This window comes from Neltuma alba, unplaced genomic scaffold (assembly GCF_004799145.2).
Source record: "Neltuma alba isolate B1F8T4 unplaced genomic scaffold, ASM479914v2 tig00012732_pilon, whole genome shotgun sequence".
NCBI classification, from domain to species: Eukaryota; Viridiplantae; Streptophyta; class Magnoliopsida; order Fabales; family Fabaceae; genus Neltuma; species Neltuma alba.
In genome coordinates, this window is record NW_021637152.1 from 425,015 (window position 1) to 449,143 (window position 24,129).

The following is a 24,129-nucleotide window of genomic DNA, read 5'->3' on the forward strand; positions in this document are numbered from 1 at the left end:
CGTAAATTAGACTAATTAGGTAGTCAATTAAGTTACACAATTAATTAGTTAGCACTTAGCACAAGTTGTAAATTAACTAGATTTTTTCCCTTTTCCCTCCTAAGCTCTATGTATAAAAGGGCATCACGTAATGGCCAAAATATATATATATATATATATATATAGGGCATCACGTGAATGAAGTACTATTATTATCTTTAATTTGTTGATAATCAATCAAGTTTGCAAGGGTATAAAAGAAAAACAACTCTAAAAATTAATGCTTGAAAATCCATGATTTACAATTTTGTACTGAAAGCCTACATCAAAATCTATGCATCTTCAATATATATATATATATATATATATATATATATATATTGTCTGAAAAGGATATGGATGAACTATGAAACCAAAAGGACAGAATCACAACCCATCATTTGAATACCAAAGGGTTATCGTCCATCTGCAATTTCAGATGAAATTTCCTTCAACATGCTATCATATGAAGCAAAAGTGCTGGTACCAATTGCCCTATAATTATCAGATACATGACCAACTAAGTACTGGCGTTCTTCTGACACAACATCTTCATGATTCACCCAAGGATGTTTTTCCATTGCAATTAGACCCTCTAGTTCCTTTGCTACTTCCTTCATAGTTGGCCTTTCCTCTCCTTTCACTCTAACACACCTCCTTGCCAGCAAGGCTACTTCCTTTAGCTGCTCATCATTCTTTTGGTCTAACAGTCGTCTGTCAAGAATCTCCCACAAACGGTTTTCTCTCATTGCAAACACAAAATACATTACCAAATTTTTCTCTTCTGACCATCTAAATTCAGCTGCTTTATTTCCTGTGAGCAATTCCACAAGCACAACCCCAAAACTATAAACATCGCTTTTGTCATTCAGCTGACCTATGTGGAGGTACTCTGGATCCAAGTATCCAAAAGTCCCTTGTATCATCGTGGTGACATGAGTTTCATTAAGAGGAATAAGTCTTGACGCTCCAAAGTCAGCCACTTTTGCTTTTAGATTATGATCTAAAAGTATGTTGGTGGATTTAATATCCCGATGAATAATTGGAATGGAAGCAGAAGAGTGCAAATATGAAATAGCTCCAGCAGTTTCTGCAGCTATCCTTAATCGAACTTCCCAAGGAATAGAAAACTCATTTTTCAAAGGATCTAGGTGGTCAAGAAGCGTGCCATTGTCCACAAACTCGTATACTAACAAAGGGATGTCAGTTTCAAGACAACATCCCAAAAGTTTGACAACATTTCGGTGGTTGATTTGGGAAAGCAAAAACACTTCATTAATAAAATCCTTGATCTGTCTAGGAGTCCCTCCTACTTTAGACTTCTTAATGGCAACAATTTTATTGTCTGGTAATATACCTTTATACACCGTGCCTTGACCCCCGCGACCCAGAATTCTAGACTCATCAAAGTTGTTTGTGGCGTTCTTAAGCTCAACTTCTGTAAATATTTCGGTTTTCTCAGTGTATCCTTGATGTTGTGAAAGTTGTTGTAACAGCATGTATCCTCCATTTTGCACAAAATTTTTCTGTCTAAGTTGTTTCAGAGTTCTTCGCTTGTGTGCCCAACATACTGTTGAAATCAGTGCAATGACAGCCAACAAGGCTACACTAATGCCTGCAAGCAAAGGTAGTCCATCATATGATTTTGAGTGGGAAAAAGGTTTTGCTTTGAATATGGGAAGAAAGTTATAATATTTTCCAACGGGATGGAGCTCAAATTAACCGATTGAGAGTTATGAGAGTTTCTATTTTAAAATCTTTTTCCAAAAATTTAGAACAAAATAGAGTTCATATAATTCTCACCTAATGCAATTATAAGAATAAGCAATTGATGATTAGATCGAGGAGTATCCAAAGTGCAGCCTGTTCCGTTAGTATAGCCGTCGCCTTTGTATCCAGGTGGACAAGAACAACGATAGGTGCCATCAAAATTGTGGCATTGCCTTGACATACTGCAGTTGTTGGGTCTGCTACATTCATCAACATCTAAAATAATCATGAAAATGCTATTATAAATAATAATTACTCCTCCGATCCTTAATATAAGACCTATTTAGCTAATTTGATTAGATTGAGGAAGTTAGGTAAGTTAGTTAATTATTAAAAATATGACATGTTTTTTCTAGAACACCATAATCATCTTCCTTAATATCCTCCTTCCCTCTTCTACTTGATTATTGTTGATGGAGTATCCATAGGGATAATTTAGAAAAAATTGATAAATATGAGAAATAGGTCTTATATTTAGAACCAAATCAACTTAACAATTAGGTCCTATCTTAAGGACTGGAGGAGTAATAAACATTCCTTTCCTTCCAAATTACGAGCCAATATTCTTATATATGCCAAGATAATTTACAAAATCTAAAATTTAAAATATAAAAAAGAACATGAAAAAAATTTAAATTATAAATTAGTGAGAATTGTTTTATTGCTATACCCTAAGTAATTTTGTCTTGTTGAAAGAAACAAAGAATGCGAGTAACTAATCCACTTAGTTCTAATGGAAGGAACTGGTTCTTTACAACCTAATGACCCATTATTTGAATCTTTATTGAAACAGATGTTCACAGTTTAGTGCCAATATCTCGTAAGGAAAAGGAACTAAAAAGAAATAAGGAGTACTATATATACATCCTTACTTAATTGTTGGAAAAGAAAGAAATTACCTTGACATCCATCTGGGTGATATGGATTTCCCTCAAAGCCGGGTTTACATTTGCATTTGTACCCAACCCCATCACTGGAATCCACACAATCTGTGTTGGATTTGCAGGCATAGTCTTCTGCTGTGTTATTACTACTGGAGGCAGCAGTTTGACAAGTACCATTTGAAACAGTCCAATCTAAGACAAGTGGAGCCCTTTCAAAGGGAAATTCGCCTAGATAATCTGGGGAGAAGCTAAACCAACCATTTTTGGAAATAAAAGCAGAGGTACAATTGTTGAAGGCCGATACGTTGGTATGATTTGTGACAGTAGAAGCAAAAAAACTGATATTGTTCATTCCCTTGGGAATATCCACTTGGCAACAACCAGTCCCGGAACAAGTCTTATCATTGATCTCTCTTGAAGGAGGTTTGTCACATAACGCAACACAGCCACTGTAATAAGTGAAGTTTTTTTCGAAACTAATTACGCCCAAAGCGTCGCAACCAACAGTTAGGAACTTGTTCTGGGTGCTGGAAACGGTGAAGGCTTTGGTGTAAAGAGAAAGATCTTTGCCTGATGCGTTAAAACAACCATTGGAAACAGCCATGGAGATTTCCATTTGACTTTGTTGGAGGGATATGTTCGAAACTGGAAAATTCTCGAAGTATAACGTAGACGTGGAGTTGTCACAATTGAGATTAAACGACTGATCAAAGAAACAGTTTCGAGAAGTACCAGGTTGTATCCCCACTCCAAAAGGATATGGAATCTCCACATCTCCACATTTGTTGGGACAACCGGCAAGGGACTGAGCTTCAGATGCAGCTAAAAGACTAACGAGAAAGAGCAGTTCCAGCCCCATCTTCATCATCACTTTCTCGGGAAAAAACGAAAAGAAAATAAAGATAGAATAACACATTATAGGGATGGCTGCTGAATTCTATAGCTTTTGCAGGCAAACACAAAAGCTCTTTAATTTGTAGATTATTTATATACAAACATGATAGATGCCGCGTCCAAGTAATATATATACACTACATGCTGAGATGACTCCAAGGTTATTTTATTGTGGAAGACTTGGAATGGATGACTAATTCAGAGAATCAATACATGAAACTTCCTTCATGATACAACAGATTTGATTAATGCGCACATCGAAACAATTCTTTAATTTGTTTTCCAGCTGGGGATCGGAAGATAAATCATGCATCATGATTCTGTCAGATTTTCTTTTTTGAACATGATTGCCAAAAAGAAAAACTAAAATTTGTCATTAAGATTATTTCACTAAAGTCTTAATTCAATTTTTTTTATAATTTAAACATTTATAAATAATTCTTAATGCACAAAGCTATCCTCATCAGGCACACAAGGGAGCCGGGTCGGACTCCATTCTCCATGGCAGCAATTATGAAACCTCTGTCACACCTATCCTCAGTGATATTTTTTGAGTCTCCTTAATTTTAAGTAGTTTGAAAGACCAAAATGTCCTTCAAAGTAGAACATTTTAAATTATGTAAATTAAATTTTAAATAGCTTAGATAATTAATTTTAAGAACTATAATTATAATTTTGTAAAATAAAAATTAAAAGTATAATAATGAGATGTCCTTTATTTGATTCACTGAAGGTGGGTATTTTCTACTTATATAACAATAAATTTAAAAATGAAAAACTCAAAAAGTCTTCATCAAAATTCATATTCATAGTAATTTATATATTTGTCGGCCTCAAGCTAATAAAAATAGTCTAGGTAAGTGTGTGCGTGTAGGTACAATGTTATAATTGTTATTAAATTAAGAGGAGGTGAAGTCAGTGATTGCAATGTGTGATGATGAACAAAAGCAACAATGAGTCTGGATAAGATTATTAGACTACACACATTTTGAATTTCATATCAAATCTTCGTTGAGGTTTGAATTTTAGTTATATATCCACGTTCTTCCCATCTATTTGGCCAAAACAAGAAGGTATATTAAAACAACTCCGATTAAAGGGCTTGGAAATCCATGATTTACAATGATAACAACTCAAAAACAAGTAAAAACTATGAAACTCAATAAGGGCTGGCATATACACACACATCATTTGAACACAACCAAATGATCATCGTCCATCTGCAATCTCTGATGCAATCTCCTTCATTATGCTATCATAGGAAGCTGAAGTACTAGCCCCTGTTTCCCTATACATATTTGGTACATGTCCAAGTAAATATTCGCTTTCTTCTGACATACTCTCTTCATCACCTTTCATTGCCCAAACATGCTTTTTCATTGCAATCATACCCTCTAGTTCCTTCGCTACTTCCTTCATAGTGGGCCTTTCCTCTCCTTTTACTCTAACACATCTCCTTGCTAATAAGGCTATTTCCTTAAGCTGATTTGCATTCTTTCTATCTAACACTCGCTTATCAAGAATTTCTAGTAGATGGTCTTCTTTCATTGAAGACACAAAATACATGGCTAGATTTTTCTGTTCTGGCCTGCTAAATTCAATGCTTTTTACCCGTGAGCAATTCCACAAGTACAACTCCAAAACTGTAAACATCGCTTTTCTCATTCAATTGACCTATGTGGAGATATTCTGGATCCAAGTATCCAAGAGTCCCTTGTACCACAGTTGTAACATGAGTTTCGTCGAGAGGAATAAGTTTTGAAGCTCCAAAGTCAGACACCTTTGCTCTAAGGTTATGGTCTAAAAGTATGTTGGTAGATTTAATATCCCGATGAATAATTGGGATTGAAGCATATGAGTGCAGATATGAAATAGCCTCAGCAGTTTCTGCAGCTATTCTCAATCGAGTCTCCCATGGAATAGAAAACTCATTCTTCAAAGGATCTATGTGATCAAGGAGGTGCCATTATTTACAAACTCGTATACCAACAAAGGGACATCAGTTTCAAGACAACAACCCAACAATTTGACAATATTTCGATGATTGACTTGAGAGAGCACAAACACTTCATTGATAAAATCCTTAATTTGTCTAGGATTTCCTCCTACTTTGGACTTCTTAATGGCAACAAGTGTATTGTCCGGTAATAAACCCTTATAAACTATGCCTTGCCCCCCACGACCAAGGATTCGACACTCATCAAAGTTGTTTGTGGCATTTTTGAGCTCAACTTCTGCAAATATTTTTGTTTGATTAGAGTACCCTTGATGTTGCGAAAATTGTTCCAGCAATAAGTTTCCTCCATTTTGCACGAAGTTTTTTTGTCTAAGTTGTTTCAAAGTTCTTTGCTTGCGTGCCCAGCATAATGTGGAGACCAATGTAAAGGCAACTAACAGTGCAACACTAATGCCTGCAAAAAATCATCTATTCCAAATATGATTTCATGTACGAAAACGTTTTTAATTTTGACTTAAACATCCCTCATATGTCTAAGAAATTTATGGTGATGAAAAATTCTATTCACAAATTAAAACTAATTCCAAAAAAAAAAAGAAAAAAAGCTATACAGCTATAAACCGAAAAAGCTACAACTCTTCATATTCTTACCTAAGGCAGTTATAAGAACCAGCAAACGACGATTACTATATTCATGTGTGTCCAAAGTGCAGCCTGTTCCATTAATGTAGCCATCGCCTTTATATCCATGTGGACAAGAACATTGGTAAGTACCATCGAAATTGCGACATTGCTTTGGCATGCTACAGTTATTTGATTTGCCACACTCATCAACATCTAGGATCAAGAAAAGAGTATTAGTGGGATTGCTGCAGAATTACCACAGCAATTAATGGAATAATTATAGAATTACCGTGACATCCATCTGGATGATATGGATTTCCCTCAAAGCCGGGCTTGCATATGCAGTTGTACCCAGCTCCAAAAGTGGAATCTACGCAATCTGAGTTGGATTTGCAGGCATAGTCTGCTTTTTCAGAAGCGTTCTGACAGGTATCATTTGAAACAGTCCAATCTAGGACGAGTGGGACTTTATCATAGGGAAAGTACTGCAGATAATCGAGTGAGAAACTAAACCAGTCATGTTTGGCAGCAAAAGCATAGCTGCAGTTGTTGAATGCCGACACGTTGGTATGATTATAAACACTAGATACTCCATAACTGATATTATTGATTCCCTCAGGTATATCCACTTGGCAACACCCAGTTCCTGTACAAGTCTGATCACCCATGTTTTTTGGAGGTCTGTCACATAGTGCCACGCAACCACTGTAATAGGTGAAGTTGTCCCGCAAATGGTTCTGGAACCTTATTATGCCCAAAGCGTCGCAACCAAAAGTAATGAACTTGTTTTGTGTGTTGGAAATGGTGAAGGAATCGGTGAGAATACGGTGAGGGTGTATACTTTCTGGTCCTGATTGATTGAAACAAGCCGTGGAGACAAAGGTTGAGATCTCCATTTGATTTTGTCGGAAGGAGATGTTGGAAACTAAGGCGTTTCCGAAGTATAACGTGGATGTGGAGTTGTCACAAGTGAGATTGAATGATTTGTCTAAGAAACAGTTTCGAGAAGTACCAGGTTGTACCCCTACCCCAAATGGATAAGGAATGTCCACATCTCCGCATTTGTTAGGACAACCTGCAAGGGACTGAGCATCAGCTGCTGCTATTAGAATGATGAAGAACAGAAGCTCAATCTCCATCATCGTCACTTTCTCGAGAAAAGGAAAAGAAAATGGAATGATCACTTACGGGCTGCTAGGTGAACTGCAATAGCTTTTAGAGGCAACCTATATAGGGGTCCTGGGTAATCTGAGATGAAACACAAGGTTTATAATTTAAGAATAATGGGATTTCTCATAGATTATATTTATATGTATTATTGATTATTGATATTGACAGGAAGGGAAAAAAATTCAAATTAGCTAGATAAAAGTAATATATACATCTGTTTAGGTCATATGAATGGCTATATGGTATGGAAGGCGGGGATTGAATATGACCAATTCTGTTCTGCATTCATATTATTGATGTCGGAAACAGATAAGAAAGTTCTTTCTGCATGATGCAACAGAGTTGATTAATTCCAACATACAAACATATGTTTTTTTTTTCCTCCTGAAAGCTAAGGCAGTGGAAGAACGAACACAAACTTGCGTGCCTTGCATGTCTTCCTTCGTAATCAGACTACACGTGGAGTAAGATAACAAGTCAACTTTCTCAAACTAATTTAAATAGAAGACTTGGACTAAATATTTCAGTACATGTATTGTTCAAGAAGAAGAAAGAAGAGAAACACCGGACAAAAATATAGTAATTTAACGATTAGTCTTGATGATTTGGACTAATTTTAATGCAATTTTTAGATTAAAACATACTTTTAGTTTTTTAACTTTGATCCCTGAACTTTTAAAAGTATTTTTAGTTTTTCTTATATCTAGATATGCGAGTGTATGAGGAAGGGAGTTATTTAATTTTTCTTTAGTATCTATCTATATTTTTGTTGAAAGCCAGACATATACGTTGGAATATTAAGATGAAATATAGTTAATTATATCAAACCAAATTGTATTTTCAAATTTTTAATAATCTTAACTACATAAAAAATTTTAATAAACAGTAATTAATGAATTAATTACTAAATTTCAAGTTCTATAGATTAAATTAAAAATGGAATGCTGATGGCAAAAAAAATTAAAAATGGAATGCAATTATATGAACTGAAAGTTTCAAGTTAATATTCCACGTTTTACCCCTGTTTGGAATCATCATAATCGCTTCAAAAAATAATTTTTCATCCAAGTCAAGTCAAAACACCTCATAATTCTTGAATTTTAAGTTATCATATTCTATGCTTTACCCTTTTTTCATAAGAAAAATTGCAACAAAATTCCATCTAAGAGAATTAAATACAAAAATTCCTTAAAATTATCAAATTATTTTGAAGTTCCAAGGGATCTCATTACAAGAGAATTTATTTGTTTAATTACTATATTGCCTTTATTTATTTTTAAGTTTATGTTAGCAATTGAAAGAACAGTCATTAACAATTTAAGGTGTGAAAATAAAAAACTATCAGGACAGGTATTAGCAACTCATATATTACATTTTGTGATGTACTGAGAAAATGTATTGTTAATACCTAGCATGATAGTTATTAATCATTACCCTTTAAGTTGTTAATACATACTTGGGAAAAACTTGGGAAAAAAAATAAGGGTAATTTGATAATTAAACAAATAAAATTTTTTGCAGTGAGATCTTTTAGGACTTAAAAATAATTTGATAATTTTAAAAGACTTTTTCATATTTAATTCCTTTTGATGACCTTATTAAATTTTATTTTCTTATATAACTCAGAACATCCACGATTCCGCAGTTGGGAATCCTCTACTCCATCTTCCCCATTGCTAGGGAGGGATCAAGTAATAGGTGCCAAATCGCAATTTCTTACTAGTTACTAGTAACTAATAATGACTTAACATCAGTGCTCAGTGGTTGCCAACCAAAGCACCGTCGCGAAGCGGCAACTGCGTTGAGCCAGTAGTTGTCTGCTAGTGATTGTGTTTGTAGCAGCGGCATTCCCCTGGGACAGGTACTGAACCACCCAAATTTGCTGTTGAATCGATTTGAAAGGGGGGAAACCAGTAGTGATAAGAACCTTAGAGAGTCATCGTGTTGTGCCCATACTGAGGAAGAGGAATTAGATCCAGCTAAATTATCATACTCTACTGAAGTATGATTTGAATATGGTAGACACGATCTATTGGGTGGCCTGGTTTTATTTTCTTCTCTATGTGCAGTGGCATATGTTGCTTCACGGTAGCCTCAGAATATGGGTACAAGCGTATAATTTAGATGTAATGAAAATTAGCAAAAAGATAAACGAAAAGGAAGCTTTGATTTAGATATAACATATAAATCTCTAGAATGCATGAACCAAACTTTGAAATTCTCTTTAACATCACTCTTAACCCAAGCATGCCACTGATTGCCCAGGAAATAGCCTTAGATGGCTGGCTATTGGCTATACAAGACATGTAGAAATTGTCAACATACACTCTCTGTAAGTCTTCATCAAAATTATTTAAGAATTATGCTTTTCATAATGCAAGGGAAAACTCAGTGAAGTCTCTATGGTGGAACTAACCATGTGTCCACGTCCAAGAGCCGGTCTTTTTCATTGGTCAGCCAAATAGCACAAGCCTGCATGTCAATGAAAAAACTATTCTATTATGATTTCCCTTAAAATCGTGAAAAACATGCTGCCCTTGATTTAGATCCAAAGGAGAGTGTGTAAATTAAACCTTCCTTTTGGTCCTTCATCATTCTCCTAAATTTTAGCATTCTCATAGTTACCCAAGAAACAGCCTTAGACGACTAGTTATTGGCTTTCGACATATAGGACAGATGGAAATTGCCGATCCACAGTCTCCACAAGTCTGCAACAAAATCAGTTAATAACCATAACTCTCATGCATGAGGAAAACCAGTGAAATCTTTCTGTCAGAGCTTACCGTGTGCCCACATCCAAAGGCCATATCCCTCTCATTGTTCAGGCAAATCACACAAACCTGCTTGTCAGCATAAATGCATGCTTTTAGTACAGGTCTAGCACTGTATTCCGTTCAAGCCACTTTGTGTAATCATTTTCATTAGAATAAAAAGTATGATTTTTATAAGTAGAATAAATTATTTGAGTCTCCTTAAGGGCTTAAATTCATCAACCTCTACAAATCCTTCCTTCAGAAACATTTGATGCATTAGATGCAAAACATATCTTTCCCGTTAGATATGCTAGATCTCGGGCAGGCCAACAAAGGAAGGTACGCGATGGGGACGAAACAATACTCATGGTGCATAATACAAAGAAAAGTATACCTTATCTTCTGATGATTTGATTTCCTTTTCACAATCAAAGAGTTTTTCCTGAGGGATAGACAAGAACAGCAAGTGATAGTTATTTGTCACATGAACACTTTAAATAAAATAACAGAAGCACCAACAAATACCTCAGCAGCAATAGCTCTAGATTCAGCCACTGCAGCAGCCATAGAAGCATCGGCTAACTGTAGTTCTTTCTCTTCAATTTGTCTCATGGCACTTTGTCTTATCTGTTCACATTCCTGTTTTAGCAATTGTACAAGTTGTTGCTCTTCTTTCAACTCTCTGTTCGTCTTGATCCATTTATCCTAAACATAAGAAAGTTGTTAACTAATAGCCATTTAGGAACTTAGATACATGGCTAAATATATTTAGCATGCACAATGTGTTAGCATGATTTCTTCACATTAATATTATGGTCCATGTGAGATGGAATTTGGTTTTGGATAAATCTCAAGCACACTTCCAACAGTAAATTGTAGCATTACACAAACCCAAATTTCTTGTCTTCTTCTAGTTTAAGCCTTTGACCAAGTTTTTGCTCTTCTCCCAGCCCTCACTTCAGTTTAACACATGCACTCTCTAAGATTGACAGCTAGGACTTCAAAATCAAGGTAAGGGAAATACAGCATTAATCCTATGACATCAAAAAGACTGATACTGGCAAAAAACAAAAAACTGATATTAAAATAGTTCTATTACATTTATAAAAGTTTGTTTGAATTTTTCTGGTGATAAAAGGTTTCATGATAGTCAATGTTATGTTGCCCTTGAAAACAGACCTTCAGTATCTGAATAATTTCTTCCTGTTGTATCCTTTTTGCATCTCTTGCTTTCCCTCTAATCTGCATGTTAATTAGATCAAGTGGGTACGTCACAACCACAACCTTGCCTCTTTGCATGCAGTGACCATTTAAAATAGTTGATAAATTCAACTCCCATGTGATTATATCACCTGTCGTTTATCTGATGCTTTCGTGAAGGTGTCAAGTCCTCTGCTAACAGATTGAACATTGATTGTTAATGTCTTGAAAATCTGAGGGAAAACTTTACTCACGTAGTCAAGTATTGATGTGCATAAGTTAAACATGAAGATTAACAGCAATGGTCATCCTTACTTGGATTTTGATCGCTTTTCCTCAAGATATTTCTCCATTTCGCTGTCAGTTTGCTCATGAGATCCCTACAGTCAAACATATGCAAGTTGAAATAACATTGACTATGTATTTCTTAGTAATTTGAAAGAATCCAACCTGTGACTGAGCAGGCTTGTGTAGAATATTATTCACTTCCTTCCTAAGAGCACTTAGATGATGCAACACTTTTACTGGTGATGGCTTTTCATGGTGAAATATCACTTCCCTCCTGTGTTCGTATATACACCAACAGACACAAGTGATCCATTCTAGGAAAGCTTTAACTTTTCCTGTATAATCCTGCTGTGATCTCACCAATATAGACAGAATCCATAATTGAATTGAAGAAGGTGAAACTTTTTCTACTTTTAACTTGAGAGTGGATCCAAACCAGACAGCTCGGCTTAAGGAACATCTCATGAATATGTGATCTACGTCTTCTTTCACTGGGCAACCAAACGGGCATCTACCATGTGTTTTGGGATAACTTTTTATGTCTTCCTCTCCAACTGATAAGGCATTCATACATAGTGATCTTAAGAATGAAATGAGCGTGGCAGGTAGCTTCAGTTTCCAAATGAACTCCCATTTGATTTCATTTACTTGGGGAGTTTGTTTCCTCACATTTTTCTGTAATATCTCTCTACTTTCAATCAAATGCTCATTGGTGGTTCCTTCTGACATCCAAGCAAAAAGAAGTGATGGCAAGTTCAGATTTGTACCGGGAAGCTTGTTAGAGTTGGTTATCATTGCTAGATATCTACTGTAACGTTTTTTTGGTACTATCCTCAAGTAATGTCATAATCTTTCCCAGTCTTGAGTTTCTTCATTCAAAATTTGTCCTGCTCATTAGCCTGTTTTATCAGACGGACTAGGATCTTTTAGCTAATAGATCTGCTACTAAAAATAAAACTCCTAGATAAAAGAATGAGCCATATTAATTATGCTGAGATGCAAATAGTACATCTCGTTATACATTACCTAGTTGCCATAAATATGACCTGCCTTGGTTTTTTTTTTTTTTTTGGTTCAAGTTATTGAGTATCAATTGTTTTCTCCATTATATGAAAGTTATTGAACCACTTTCATTTGATTAATTATTTTCCTTTCTGATCTTAAATATAAAATCCAGTTAAATGGTTTGTTTTCTTCTAAAAGTAAAACTTTTTTCTTCTTTATCTCGTTTTTCCCCCTCTGACTACCCTTGTAATTATACAATTTCTTCATTTGTTTAATTTTTATGTTTCAATGTAAATGATGAAAATGAGGGATACTTTAGAAAATTCATCACAAATCTTTTGCAAAGTAGCAACAAATAATCAATTTAAGTTTCTTTTTTTTTTTGTTTATTATATACAAATTAGTTAATTTGTTTCAATATTTAGAACCAAAAATCGTATTTTCAAAACATGCATCGTGACTTGATAAGTTCTGAGAAAGAAGAATGATGGGGCAGCCATACCTGGGGGATACCCCAAAAGCAAAGAAAACTCTTCCATTGATAGATCAAGCCAATCATCAACTGTGCAATAAGTATCCTGCAAATCTCAAAGCCCCACTGTAATACTAAGTCAATCAATTAGATTACCTAGTCAATTATTTAAATAACAAATATATTCTCTTGCATGAAACTCATTGAATTAGCCAAAAGAAAGTGTGAAACTTATTGAATAATTGAAATAAAGTGTGGTTTTCGTTGTACATTAATCAATATCAATATTAGTTAGCAGGAAAAAAAAATCAATCAATCTATTGGGAAGAAAAGATGTACTGTTTATTAGTGATCAATAGTGTGACATACGCTAAACTCCAAAGAAACATCCCAATAGTTATTTGATAATGGAAGAATCAATTTGATGGACAAAATCTATAACACCGCAAAACTACTTCCTAATATTCTTATTATAAGCTTTAAATAATCAATTTGCGTATAACAAAAAATTAGTTAAAAAATAATAAATATGTAAAAAATATATATTTTGTTTTCAAACATGCTCTTATAATAAATTTAAAAAAAAAAAAGGTGAAAAAGAGAGTATATGGTGGAACGCATAAAGGCAAGAGAATAAATAAGCAAGAGCAAAATTTAAAAAAATATATTGCCTATATTCCTTAGTGCAAAACCTAATTAACTAATTTGAATAAATTAATAAAATTACTAAATTATTTTAAAATATTTAAATTTATTGTTTTTTCCAAACCAATTTACCTCACTTATAAATTGATATAGAATTTAGTGATAGACATAAGTATTTTAGGAAGATAACGTAAGATGTGCTATAATTAAATACTTTAATAACTTCCTTACTTTCTCTAAATTAGTCAATTGTGTCATATATTAAATATCAGAAACAGTAGAAACAAAGTCAAATTAAAACTTATAAAATAAATTACTTTTTTTCAACGTTAAAGCTTACGAATAAGAGGGGAGGGATGGGCAATCACGCCACATGAAAATCTCAATGTTATTTGGTTGAGTAATTTTGGAGGCAATGAAGAAATGTCCTTAAATTCAGTTTGGTTAAAAATGTTAATATGATGATATAACTGACATTGGTCGTTACCTTTGGATGATCTGTTCCCATCTCTCTCTCGACGCACTCATTTGTGAATTGATTTCCATTGCCTATGTCGGCGCATGTCGATGAGCTGATTGTAAGAGCCAACAGCTCAATAAAATCTCAGTTGCAAACAATTCAAGGATTATAAGATAATTGCTACTTCTATTCTTAGTATAAGAGTTACTGGAAGAGTTCCCCCCTCTAAATATAAGATTCCAATATCTTTTTTCTCCTAAATTTTTAATTATTTTCCCAAAGTCTCCTTACATGTATTGAGGGATATTTGTCAAGAAGTAGTTTTCAATGCGAACAATTATAAACGTATTTTAAAAAAATCAACACACATTTTACAAATTAACTAATTTAACTAATTTTTTTTCATATTTACAAATCAATTCTAATAAACTAATTTAACTAATTTCTTTCATATTCACAAATTAATTCTAACTAATATATTTAGAATCAGAGGTAGTATTAAAATATAAATATAATAGTAAAAAATTAACAGCACATATTCTTTTAGTCTTATATAAATATAAAAACTCCGTAAAAGATTTATTTGGGTCATGAATATAATATCTTAATTTATTTTGTCATTCTAATTTATAATTTTTTAAAGTATCCCTATTAATTATACATATTAATGAAATTTTCATTATGAGTTAATTCTAATGCATATGATTAAAAAGACTATTTTAAAAAAACCAACACACATTTATTACTAGTTACTAGACTAATTTTCTTAATATTTTCAAATTAGTTATTTAGCAATCAGAAATAGTATTAAATGGGAATGAAATTGAAAAGTTATTAAATTTCCAGTTAATAAAGGCTAATATTTATTCCAATAAAAACATATTGAAAGTGCTTCATAAATAATAAGATGAACGTAAGAAACTCATGAGAATTTATAATGAGAATGATAAGGCAATCTTGATGAAGGATTAGTGTGTGTATATAGAGAGAGAGGGATTGATGAGGTTAACTTGCCAATAACAAATAGAATTGCCACAGGAGGAGCATCCACCGTGTCTTCCGCCGTGGCTACCGCCTTCCTCCTCCGCCCATGCTTCCAAGTTCTGATCGGCCTCGCTTGGTACCGTCTTTATAAGCAGAAACAAGCCACAGAAAGCTATTACTGCTGAGAAAATGAATTGCAGAAGCCATTTCTGGTCAAACAGAACCCGATCAAAGAGCATCTCATCAAGCAAGAGTAGCAATCAGAACAAAGAAATGATTGGGTAGCTATTAATAATAGTTTTGGATGTGAAAAGGTCAAGTCAACGGTGGAATAATCAAATTAAAATTAAAAATTAAAAACCAGACAACTAATCAAGTTGACAAAGAAGTGGGGATTTACCTTTGGTATGGGGGAATTGGAGGAGGGGAGGAGAGGAGAGAAAAAAATTTTAATGAGTTCAATTTAAAAAACCGGTAAAATAAGGTTATAAAATTTTGATTAAAAAAAAGATGTAGAATAAAAAAATAAGAAAAATTAATTAAAATTTGTTAACCCCTTTTCATCAATTTTTTAAATAGATTTCATTAAAAAATTTCCTCCCCTCTCCTCCTCTCTATTTCCCCCGCACCAAACTGATTTGATCATTCTAGGATTTAGCTACACCAATATATAATATAGATAATTAATTAGGTGTTAGTTTTGGTGATGATGAAGCCTGTAGCTCATCACCCTAATCAGGATACGACGTTTTTTTTCCCCCCCGAAAGCAACATTGTATTATGAAACACTGTATCTTGCGATACAGATTTTTTTTTTTAAAGAATAAAAAAAATTAAAAACTTTTAGGGGAAAATTTGGAAATAATTAAAAAAAAAACTTAGACAAGGACAGGTTTCTTTGTAAACTAAAGGCTAAAATACCAAAAACTCTCCTAAATTTTAGGCTAGTTGTGTATAACCTCTCTTATATTTAAAAGTTTAAGTTAAAGACCATAATGTTTTATGTTTTTATTATTAACCCCCTATCGTTAAAATTACAGTTAAAGTTAACGGTTTTCGTCACGTCAACTTTTTTAGTATTTTTTATTATATGTCATGTCATGTAAAAAATAACACTTACGATTTAAATAAGTAATTTTAATTCTTTTAAATATTTAAAATGAAATACTCAATTACTTCAAAATATAAAATATTTAAATATTAAAAATTATTTAAAATATTTATTTGATTGAGTTCTTTTTAAATAAAAAAATTATAAATTACTTAAACTTACCTGTCAAATGACACGTTTTGTTTTTTAAATGACATGATATATAATAAAAAAAATATAAAAGAATCTTGATATGGCAAAAACCATTAACTTTGGTGGTAATTTTAACTGTAGGAGGTTGATAATCAAAACATTAAATATTAGGGTCTTTAATTTAAACTTTTTAAGATAAGAGAGGTTATACGAAACTAACTCAAAGTTTAGGAGAGTTTTGTATATTTTATCCTAAACTAAATGACTGTTCATACGATTAAATTAAGAGAAAATGACAGATAAAGAAGTTTCAAAATGAGAAATGCTAATTTAGAAAGCTAAGGAAATGTAATTACAGATAGGGAAGTTCTTCCCAAATTGGAATTTTGAAATTCAGTGAAATGACAAAAATGCCTTTTGTCCTTTTTTTTAAAAAAAAAACCAATCCCTCACTGGTGGCCAAATACCGGCGACCACCGCCGGCCACCGGTGTGGTGGTTGCCGGTGAAGGATTTTTGTGACAAGATTTTTTTTTTTAGAATGGGATAATATTGGTTCAAAGTGACAAGGGTAGGATTTGATCCCACAACCTCTTGGCTACTTGGACCAACGAAAGGGAAGATGGCCATTGGGTCATCAAAGATTTCTTAATCTTATAATGCAAACAAAAATATAAGTTGACTCTTTTACTGTGACTCCAGCTCGTGACAACAATTTATCTAAGGATGACAAGTCTTAATTGAGAAATAACAAGTCTAAATTTGATATTAACAAAGCAACTTTTCCTCATACATAACAAGAAATAGCATGTACGTTAATTAAAAATGACCATAATTTATTTCAAAATAACACGTCTTTACTAGAAAATGATAGGTCTAAACTTGATATTAACAAGGCAACTTTTCCTTATACATAACAAGAAATATCGAATAAATTGTTGTTATTTTCCAGTAAAGACATGTTATTTTCAAATAAATTATGGTCATTTTTAATTAACGTACATGCTATTTCTTGTTATGTATGAGGAAAAGTTGCCTTGTTAATATCAAGTTTAGACTTGTCATTTTCCAGTAAAGACGTGTTATTTTCAAATAAATTATGGTCATTTTTAATTAACGTACATGCTATTTCTTGTTATGTATAAGGAAAAATTGCTTTGTTAATATTAAGTTTAGACTTGTCATTTTCCAGTAAAGACGTATCATTTTTAAATAAATTATGATCATTTTTAATTAATGCACATGCTGCTATTTGTTATGTATAAGGAAAAGTTGCTTTGTTAATATCAAATTTAGACTTGTTATTTTTCAATTAAGACTTGTCATCCTCAGATAAATTGTTGTCACGAGCTGGAGTCACAGTAAAAGAGTTAACTTATATTTTTGTTTGCATTATAAGGTTAAGAAATTTGATGGCCCAATGGCCATCTTTTTTTTTTGTTGGCCAAAGTGGCCAAGGGATTGTGGGATCAAATCCCACCCCTGCCACTTTAAACCAATATTATCCCATTCTAAAAAAAAATATTGTTACAAAAGTCCTTCACCGGCAGCCACCACATCGCCGGTGGCCAGAGGCGGTCGGCGACCGCCGGAGGCCAATCGCCGACGGTGGTCGCCGGTCGCCGGCCACCGGTAAGGTGATGGGTTTTTTTAAAAAAAAAAAGAAAAAGAAGAACAAAGGGCATTTTTGTCATTTCACTGAATTTTAAAATTTCAATTTGAGAAGGACTTCCCTATGTGTAATTATATTTCCTTAGCTTCCTAAATTGGCATTCAAACTTCTTTATCTGTCATTTTCCCTTAAATTAATGAGTTTGTCAGGTCAAAAACAAAAACCTTAATATGAGTCAGTATATTTTCATTAAAGAGAGTAAATATTATATAACGGACCTGAAAATGTCTCATGATTTTAACTAAACAAATAAAAGATACTCTTTTATTAAAACCTAATTAACTAATTTGAGTATATTAAGGATGTTAATTAAGTTAGTTAATATAATTTTTTTCTAAAATATTTTAATCATCTTTTTTAAATTTTTTTTTCTCCTTCTCATGCTTGATTATTGTTAAGTAAATATCAATATGATTAATTTAAAAAATAAATTATAAATATGTAAAATAGGTTGTCATCACCAAGTAGGACAGGACAAGTACAAATATAATTAACACTTACCCGCAGGACCAGTCTCCCTCGTAGCTTTCTGGCACGTTCTTTGTGGACAATCTATGAAGTTTCGGGTTCGAGACTTGGTATGATATACTACTTCTTCTGGTCCTTAATTTATTATGAGGTACTCCAAAGTACCTCCCTTTTGGACCGTGACGAGCCCTGCTGTGCCTGGATCGTGCAAAAGGACTGGGATGTTTGATTCTTCAGTGTCTCCTTGTTTTTGTTTGCTCAGTGTTTCTTCTGTCACGCTGTTGAAATCTGAGGCCCACCAGATGATGAACCAAGTGTTATCTACTCTGCTTCTGCTTTTGTTTTTTCATCTTTGTTATCTAAGTGATGTTATCTATCTCTTTTCGTATGATGAAGCTCTTTGAAAATCATAGACCTTCGTTGAACAAGTTCTTCCCGGATGGAAGTTCTTCTCAGAAATATCAAAACATGGAGTCCAACGTTGAACAAGTAGCGTTCCTTTGAATTCACAACACCTTCTTGTAATACTTTTTCAAGTTTTCATCCTCATCAGAACGAACCAACAAAGTAATTAATTACTGGGGAAACCCATTAGTTCCCACTCAAGGATCACCCAGATTTGTGCCAACTATTTTTTTAGGTTCTAAACATTGATCTTCTTACAAAGCAGGGTAATGAAGAGAGATTTGTTCCCTGGTTGACTCTACACCGTCCTCCTCAATCCAATCATACCACTGGTCAGCCAGGAAATAGCCTGAGACGGCTGGTTATTGGCTCCCGACATATATGGCAATTGGAAATTGTCAGCATACAGTCCCCACAAGTCTGCATCAAAAGTATTTCATAATCATCATTTTCATACATTAGCAGGAAAAGATCAGTGAAATGTCCATTGTAGAGAGCCTACCATGTGCCCACATCCAAAGGCCACGTCCTTCTTGTTTGTCAGGCAAATTGCACAAGCCTGCATGTCAAAGTAACAGCAGCTCTAGGCTCATTAGTCCATCCAATTATTTCTGGTATGTTTCTAAATAGATTAATTTTTTCATCCCTACCCAATTCACTCTTCTTCAGAAGTTATATTACACATCACAAAATGACAGCAGGTATAAACCAACTGGTACTCATATTAAGTAAAATAGAAAGGAAATATACCTTATCATCTGATGAGTCGATATCCGTCTCCAGATCAGACAGCTTTTCCTTAAGTATAAACCAGAACAAAAGTGATAAAGTCAATTGAAAATGAATATGAAAAAGATTTAGCAGTGTTTATATAGAATATGGTAGAGTTTTTATGGAGACAAACAGATACCTCAGCAGCTGCAGCAGCTTTAATTGCATTGGCTAACTCTAGTTCCTTCTTTTCCATTTGTCTCCTGGAACTTTGTCTTATCTCCTCACATTCTGTCTTCTTCAATTTCACAAACTCCCTCTCTTCTTCCAACTCTCTCACTGCCTTTATCCATCCATTCTAAAAATTGAAATTACCAATTTTAATAGCATATCAGTATGCATGGTATGTTAGCATTAAGTACTCCTCATTAATATAAACATGCTGTAATTATCTTGGGATGTGAAATTTATATCAGGGTAAAACTTGGAGAGGCCACTAATATTAAACACAAACCATTCAGCTTTATTGTATGTTTGGGCAAGAATAGTACTCGAATGAATGACATCTCGAGGCACCCTTTTATTGTGGTTAGATCCTTCAAATTGACTAATGAGCTTTGACAATATCAGTTGGTGGTATATGTTAGAGTCATCTTTAAGAATAAGGATCCGATTACTTGTAAAATTAATGGGGGGAAAAGAATACCAACATTAGCTATTACCTCAGCAAGGTCAGCTCGAGTTGTAGCATACTCCAAATTTTTACTTGTATTGACTAACTCTTGACTGAGAAATTTCACAAGCTCTCTCTGTTCATCCAACTCCCTCATTGCATTCATCCATCCATCCTAAACATTGAAATTACCGATTCATAGTATATAACATGTTAGTATAAGTACTCAACATAAAATACATAGTTACTTGTGATTCAAAAGTTATTATCAGAAAAAGGCATCTGGAAAAAAAAATAAAGAAGATAAGAAACACACCTTCAACATTTGAATATATTCTTCTTGCTCTCTCCTCTCTGCATATCTTGTTTCCTCAATTTTTCTATTGGAAGTTGTAATCCTCTCTACCTCCCGTTTAAGCCTTCGTACTTGTTCCTGCTCTTCTCGCAGCTCTTTCGCGGCCTTTGCATATTCACTCTGCATAGCAATTAATCAACAAATTCATACCTGAAAATGGAGCTTCTTAACATTGTCCAAAATCCAGAGGAAGTCTGTTATTTTCTCTTCCATTTTATAGAAATGTGGGCGGCTTTCAATAATAGAAGTGAAATCTTTATCATTTTAACAAAACTCAGGAGAATGTTGTGTAATTTTGCTGTGTCGAAAAGGCAGGGAAAAGGGAGAAAAGAGAGGGAAACAGGGGAGATAGAGAAAAGAATTGTCTTTCTCCCTTGGGAACAAGTCTTCGTAAATTATGAGAATAGGTAATAAACCTGTGTACTTCTAAAAAAATCAAGAGAACTTTGTTCAGTTTGCTCCAAAATCAATGAGTGGAACATTTTGATCAGGCTGCTGAAACAGACCTCAAGCTTTCGGGTGTGTTTATCTTGTTTGCTCCTCTCAACAATCCTTTCTTCCTCTGCAATCTGAGAGAGATAAACTAAACACATAAATAAATGTAAGTACATGCACATTCAAATATTAACTAAGTTTTTTCAATAATCATGATCTTAAGTTGTTTCTTTCCATTTGATATCACTTGTTTGTGAAATGGATCGAATAATTCAAATTCACAATGCAGCTTTAAAGAAGCGCAAGCACACACACATATATGTATTTGTTTGATAAAACTTATATAATCACCTGGTTTTCATCAGATTCTCTCATCAAGTTGTTTAGTCTTCTGCTAACAAAATTTGTTAGGGCTGACCAATTATTGCCCTCTGATTCTAGCAGTGAATCCTCTTTCCTGACAAAGACATACACAATGAGAAGTTCATTAGAACATCTTCATCTTCATCCTAATGTTTTACAAGTTCTTACTCAATAATCTATGAACATGCAGTCTGGCAATGAATCTTAATAAGAAAGGAGAACTTTACTTAGACTTAGCTAGCTCTTCCTCAAGATGTCTCACCCTTTTCTCAATCTGCTTAAGGGATTTCTTGGTATTATCCTGCATCAATTAAAATTTAAATGTAAGTCAAATCATTATCAAACTACTAGAGTGATTAAGCATTACCTTTTCATCTTTTGCCACCTTTGTCTCAAAGCATTCATATTTATGGCCTTGCCTCCAGTGTATTATTTGGCATATTCCAGAACTGACAACAAAAATCCTTCAAATATCAACAGTCAACACAACTCACACGTCTAAGAATCTACTATAAAATATTCATAAATGCAGCATCTTGTAAAGCTAATAGTTGACAGAGAAATATAGATTAATTTCTTATACTTCCTGATTTTCTTATAATTCCTAACTTAGTCTTTCATTTTCGCACGCGCTGTCTCAGATTGACAGTATTTTGAAGGAAATGAAAAGAAAGGAGCGGGAAAATGAGAAAATTGAAATTACTTTTGATAGTTTTATTTGAATGAAATGAAACAGAGTGAGAGAAAGGAAACAAGAATAGCTTTTTTAAATGATTCTGATAACGTAAGGCATATCATAAGTGGATGTTTATGTTTTGAATAACAAAATTAACCTCCTGAACTCTTGTTATTGGGTTAAAGGTATTATAAACTACTCTTCCGGTCTTTAATATAAAATCTATTTAACTAATTTAATTAGATTAAGGAAGTTAGATAAGTTAGTTAATTATAAAAAATATGATATGTTTTTTCTAAAACACCACAATCATCTTCCTTAATATTCCCTTTCCCTCTTCTACTTGATTACGGTTAAGGGAGTATCCATAAAAGTAATTTAGAAAAAATTGATAAATATGAGGAATAGGTCTTATATTTAGGACCAAAATCAATTTAACGATTAGGTCATATATTAACAACCAGAGGAGTATTATGTAATCTTTCAAGTATTATAAACTAAATGATACAACATGATCTTTGAAATATTAAAATGGTGTAATATTGTCTCTTCCTCAAAAACATTTGTTATTTTTGAGAGTTAATTGAACAGAACAATCACAGAATTGACCCCGTAAAACCACAAATAAATACCCATGAGAAAATTAATACTACTAAGTCACAAAAATTACAAACAAATGTCAAGAACTAATAATGTCAAGAACTAATTTTATTTTTTTAACCAATGTAAAAGAGTAAAATATGATTTTAACTAGCCATTTTAACTAGCTAATCAGTGACCAACTACTTTGTTGTGAGAGTCTCGATGAGTAATTAAAAATATTGTTTTTATTTTAATAATTTCATTAAAATATTAAGAATTTATTATTTAATAACTAAAATATTAATATTATTTATAAATCTACACACGCAATTTACAAGTCTAAACCTTTTTTTTTTTTTTACCTGAACAAGTCTAAACTTTTGAGACTTACAAAACTTCCATAATTTACAATTTCCATGATATTTTTCCGTAACTCTTCCCTGGGGAGACCAAGTCTAAATTAGACTAAAATATCTGGTGCATCGTAGGATTGTTCCAATGGAACATTCTTCCTCTCCTCTGCCTCAACATTTCCTTGAGAGGAAACAATAAATAAAAATTTAGAAGACTAACCAATATCGAACCAATTTGCAACGAGCACACCTTGTGGTAGTTGGTGTTCCACATAAGGTGCAAGGCAGAGACCTCATCCTCTGTTCCCTCTCTTTAACCAATATCTCTTTGCATGACTTGGCCTCTGTTTCTGCCAATCTCAGCAGCCTCCTGATTTCCTCTGTTCTCCCCCTCTGTTTTCTCTTCTTCAGCAAAATCAGTCCTTGTCGGATCATTACTGCTACCACTACCAACTTCAGAAGCATGCCAAACATTGATATCTATTTTGGGGAGTTCAAGGAAACATTGATGCTTGTATCTATATATATGTATGTGTGTTCAGTGGTTATATGATATTTTATTCATTAGGATGGACCAAGATATTTCTTGCTCATTTCCACGAAACTTGGGTGTCATCGTTACATTTTAATATCAGAAATACAGCTACTAAGAAGCTGCAGAAATCGTTGACAGATTTAGTCAGCTAAGTTTATTGATTTCAGCTGGGCTCCATATCTGAAATGGTCAAAGTCTGGGGCTGCCTATGTTCATATTTTTGCCATCTGTTGGAGTCGCGCATTTTCATAGTTAAAAAACCGCATCACTTCTAAAGTTGTGTGTCACGATTTTTATGATTATTGGACGATTTTGTAGAGAGCTTAATGTCTTGTGAGGTGGAATGGAACATTTTCATTATAGTCCAGTTATAGAGACCAACACAAAACCCAGTCTGGTACGTAAGAAAAATTAAACGAGAACGAAAAGTACAAGTAATGGAGATGCGGGGTATCGATCCCCGTACCTCTCGCATGCTAAGCGAGCGCTCTACCATCTGAGCTACATCCCCGTCGGTGCTTGGTTCTGTCGCAAA

The 24,129-nt window shown here is 33.6% G+C and overlaps 3 protein-coding genes and 1 non-coding gene across 4 annotated transcripts; all 4 read right to left on the reverse strand.

Moving 5' to 3' along the window:
• Nucleotides 1-434: 434 nt before the first annotated feature.
• On the reverse strand, nucleotides 435-7,286 carry LOC114730444 (uncharacterized). The gene is given in 8 exon segments (XM_028917528.1): nucleotides 435-1,633; nucleotides 1,822-2,004; nucleotides 2,688-3,542; nucleotides 4,841-5,169; nucleotides 5,171-5,525; nucleotides 5,528-5,977; nucleotides 6,175-6,360; nucleotides 6,437-7,286. Coding segments are annotated over 8 exon segments (4,407 nt in total).
• A 2,384-nt stretch (nucleotides 7,287-9,670) lies between these two features.
• Nucleotides 9,671-15,363, reverse strand: LOC114730445 (uncharacterized). The gene is made up of 12 exons (XM_028917529.1): nucleotides 15,155-15,363; nucleotides 14,168-14,252; nucleotides 13,066-13,141; nucleotides 11,721-12,280; nucleotides 11,586-11,650; nucleotides 11,423-11,465; nucleotides 11,250-11,312; nucleotides 10,596-10,775; nucleotides 10,465-10,512; nucleotides 10,101-10,157; nucleotides 9,734-10,025; nucleotides 9,671-9,704 (listed from the first exon to the last, which is right to left on the reverse strand). Exons 1-11 carry the CDS (start codon nucleotides 15,361-15,363, stop codon nucleotides 9,939-9,941), a joined length of 1,473 nt encoding a protein of 490 aa, XP_028773362.1. The 3' UTR covers nucleotides 9,671-9,704; nucleotides 9,734-9,938.
• Nucleotides 15,364-18,935: 3,572 nt separating this feature from the next.
• LOC114730446 (nuclear-pore anchor-like) lies at nucleotides 18,936-23,533 on the reverse strand. The gene is made up of 11 exons (XM_028917530.1): nucleotides 23,280-23,533; nucleotides 21,834-21,897; nucleotides 21,676-21,749; nucleotides 21,437-21,542; nucleotides 21,157-21,219; nucleotides 20,612-20,770; nucleotides 20,345-20,470; nucleotides 19,822-19,980; nucleotides 19,662-19,709; nucleotides 19,414-19,470; nucleotides 18,936-19,331 (listed from the first exon to the last, which is right to left on the reverse strand). Exons 1-11 carry the CDS (start codon nucleotides 23,531-23,533, stop codon nucleotides 19,245-19,247), a joined length of 1,197 nt encoding a protein of 398 aa, XP_028773363.1. The 3' UTR covers nucleotides 18,936-19,244.
• Nucleotides 23,534-24,032: 499 nt separating this feature from the next.
• On the reverse strand, nucleotides 24,033-24,105 carry TRNAA-AGC (transfer RNA alanine (anticodon AGC)). The gene has a single exon. It is a non-coding gene; the product is annotated as a tRNA-Ala (tRNA).
• Nucleotides 24,106-24,129: the final 24 nt, after the last annotated feature.

Bases quoted from the DNA above. Each gene is read 5' to 3' on its own strand.
- LOC114730445 (XM_028917529.1), bottom strand. From the start codon at position 15,363: ATGCTCTTTGATCGGGTTCTGTTTGACCAGAAATGGCTTCTGCAATTC. The intron at 11,466-11,585 runs GTAAGGATGACC...TCAATCTGTTAG, and splicing joins GAAAAGCGATCAAAATCCAA to CAGAGGACTTGACACCTTCA. The intron at 10,026-10,100 runs GTAAGCTCTGAC...ATTTTGTTGCAG, and splicing joins CCTTTGGATGTGGGCACACG to ACTTGTGGAGACTGTGGATC.
- LOC114730446 (XM_028917530.1), bottom strand. From the start codon at position 23,533: ATGTTTGGCATGCTTCTGAAGTTGGTAGTGGTAGCAGTAATGATCCGA. The intron at 21,543-21,675 runs GTAAAGTTCTCC...TGTCTTTGTCAG, and splicing joins GAAGAGCTAGCTAAGTCTAA to GAAAGAGGATTCACTGCTAG. The intron at 19,981-20,344 runs GTAATAGCTAAT...TTCAATTTTTAG, and splicing joins CTCGAGCTGACCTTGCTGAG to AATGGATGGATAAAGGCAGT.